The sequence below is a fragment of the Pteropus vampyrus genome, unplaced genomic scaffold, assembly GCF_000151845.1.
Source record: "Pteropus vampyrus isolate Shadow unplaced genomic scaffold, Pvam_2.0 Scaffold69, whole genome shotgun sequence".
Lineage (NCBI taxonomy): Eukaryota > Metazoa > Chordata > Mammalia > Chiroptera > Pteropodidae > Pteropus > Pteropus vampyrus.
This window is the reverse complement of record NW_011888850.1, coordinates 6,337,976-6,340,413: the sequence shown is the minus strand read 5'-3', so window position 1 is coordinate 6,340,413 and position 2,438 is coordinate 6,337,976. Positions and strand designations below refer to the sequence as shown.

Here is a 2,438-nt window from a genome sequence, read left to right as displayed (position 1 = left end):
TAGGCAATTATATATATCTATACATATAGACCAATTATATTTAGAAGAGCAAAGAGGACCATAGCTATTTCTTGCTTCGGCCAGGTTTTATTCTAAAGGGATCATTTTTTAAAGTAAATAACTTTTGGAAACTGAATGGGGAAAACATTTCAAAAGCTTATTTTCTTATCGATTTGCCATGAAAAACTCCAGGGTGTCTTGACAACCTCCGGATTTAATTAGCTTTCAGCTGACAAATATTTATCAAGTGAAATAACGTTATCCCAGGGCGGAGCAATATCTCCAGTGGCTTGCGAAGGTACTGATGTCACGTGACCAATGTGTGTGCATGCTACATGCATTTCAGCTCTTACCTGAGGTTTAGAGATTATGGAAAATCAATGCAGAAGAATTTCCTGGGCTGCATTCAGTCGATATAATTGGGTCTTGAATGGCAAAAAGATCTAAGGCTGCACTTGATCAATGCTTTCAGCTTCCCAATTTAAAATGTAAATGGCTTCTGCAGCTGATACAATTCTCCCTTGAGAGCTAAGGAGCTCTGTGTAATTTAGAGACCCAAGTTCCATGCCGCGTTAGCTGCATAAAGGATGTGTCATGGACTGATAGAATGTCAGAGTCAGGAGGCCTCCTGTGGATAACTTAGGTTAGGTATCCAGCTGAGTACTCCCATGGACCCAAGATGGGGAGGGAAAAGGGGGAACCAGCAGGGAAGTTTTGAGTCACCCAGTTCCGATCTCACACCTGTTCTGTTTGCCTCTCAACACACTTTGACCAGTTTCATCGTCTTCATGCTTCCGCTTAAGAGTTTGTGTGAAGGAAGGGTTCTGAGGCTAAAAATACTTTGGAAGAAAGAGTTCGATCTAGATTAGCTCATTGCTTTTCCAGGTGAAGACAGCAGCCTGGAGAAGGTAAGACATGTAACTGTACGTGGCGCACCCTGCCATTCTGACAGCAGTTAGAGACAGTCCCATCTCTCTGGGACTGTTTCCTTATGTGTCCAGCTCATGGGTTAGTGTGAAAATCAAATGGGACAGACAGGAAAGCACGTTGTATAAGAGAGTATACAGTTAATGCATTAGTTAAATGTAAAGTATTATTATCATTTTCTTTTTTCTGCCAGCAGAGCCATCATGTAGGTTGTCAAACTGTGTTCCAGGGAGCCCTGGGGATCACTTCAGGGGGCTTAGGGACCTCCCTTCTTCAGAAACAAGCGCTTTCCCTTTTATGTGTTTTCTATGTCAGGCTTCTAGGTAGAGTTTCTTTTATAGATAGGGATCTGTAATGTTAAAAATATGTGAAAACCACCGATCTAGAAGGATTTTTGCAAATGAGAACAAATAGCTCTATGTTTGAAGTGCTGGTGGCCATCGGTGCCTATTGAAATGATTAGGCACATTATTCAGAGCAGAGATTTGGCCAAATGCCTGGTTCAAGAAGATGACCACCATAGATGTAAGCATTATGGACAGATTGGCTTGAATCAAAGAGAGTAAAACCGAGTGATTGGCAAGACCGAAACTCACTGTGGAGAAGACCTTTGAGCTGTTTTGAGACTTGGGGTGTCTTTTAAGTCTGGTTTTCCCAAGGCCTTTCAATTTTTGGTCTGTTTGTAACTGATATGGTGGTTCAGTGTAAGTTCCAAGGTGAAAACTAAGTGGCACCTGATGGTGATGTCTCTTTCTTTCCTGTCTTCATTTTTTAGTGTACTTACATCTCAATCGACCAAGCTCCCAGGACCCATGCCATTGTGATAAGCAGACCTGCCTGGCTTTGGGGGGCAGAAATGGGAGCCAATGAACATGGAGTATGCATAGCCAATGAAGCCATGAACGCCAGAGAACCGGCCGCCGAGACGGAAGCCCTGTTGGGAATGGATCTAGTGAGGTATTGTGCGGTGATTCTTTCAAACAACTGCTCAGGACAGTTGGGGAATGGGGGTGGGATTTATCTCCCTCAAAATCTCATATTTTGTGACATGATCCTCCCAAAGAAGATATGTTCCTTTTGATATAAACTTTGAGATGATGGGAAAAAAAGGATAGATTACAGGGGAATATTATTCAGCAATAAAAAAAAATCAAATACTGAAACATGCTACAAGATGAATCTCGAGAACATTACGCTAAGTGAAGGAAGCCAGACACAAAAGGTCACATATTATATGATTCCATTTCTACGAAATATTAGAATAGGCAAATTCATAGAAGCAGAAACTAGATTAATCATCGCCTGGGGAGTGGGAGTGATTCCTGATGGAGACAGGGCTGCTCTCTGGGGTGCTGAAAATGTGCTAAACTTAGATCATGCCGATCATTGCACAACTTGTTGAATACACCGAAATCCAGCGAACTGTACATATATTTAAAACTGGTGACATTTACGGTATTAGAAATATATCTAAAATATATAAAAGAAAAAGGATGCATATAAAATACACG

The 2,438-nt window shown here is 41.4% G+C and overlaps 1 protein-coding gene across 3 annotated transcripts in view; it reads left to right on the top strand.

The window, feature by feature from the left end:
* The window catches only part of SCRN1 (secernin 1), a 63,981-nt gene that overhangs the window by 29,633 nt on the left and 31,910 nt on the right, over positions 1-2,438 (top strand). For all 3 annotated transcript variants that reach the window (XM_011361712.2, XM_023531522.1, XM_011361710.2), the window contains exon 3: positions 1,703-1,884. In XM_011361712.2, coding sequence (XP_011360014.1) covers positions 1,703-1,884 — 182 coding nt within the window. The remainder of the gene's footprint in view (positions 1-1,702; positions 1,885-2,438) is intronic.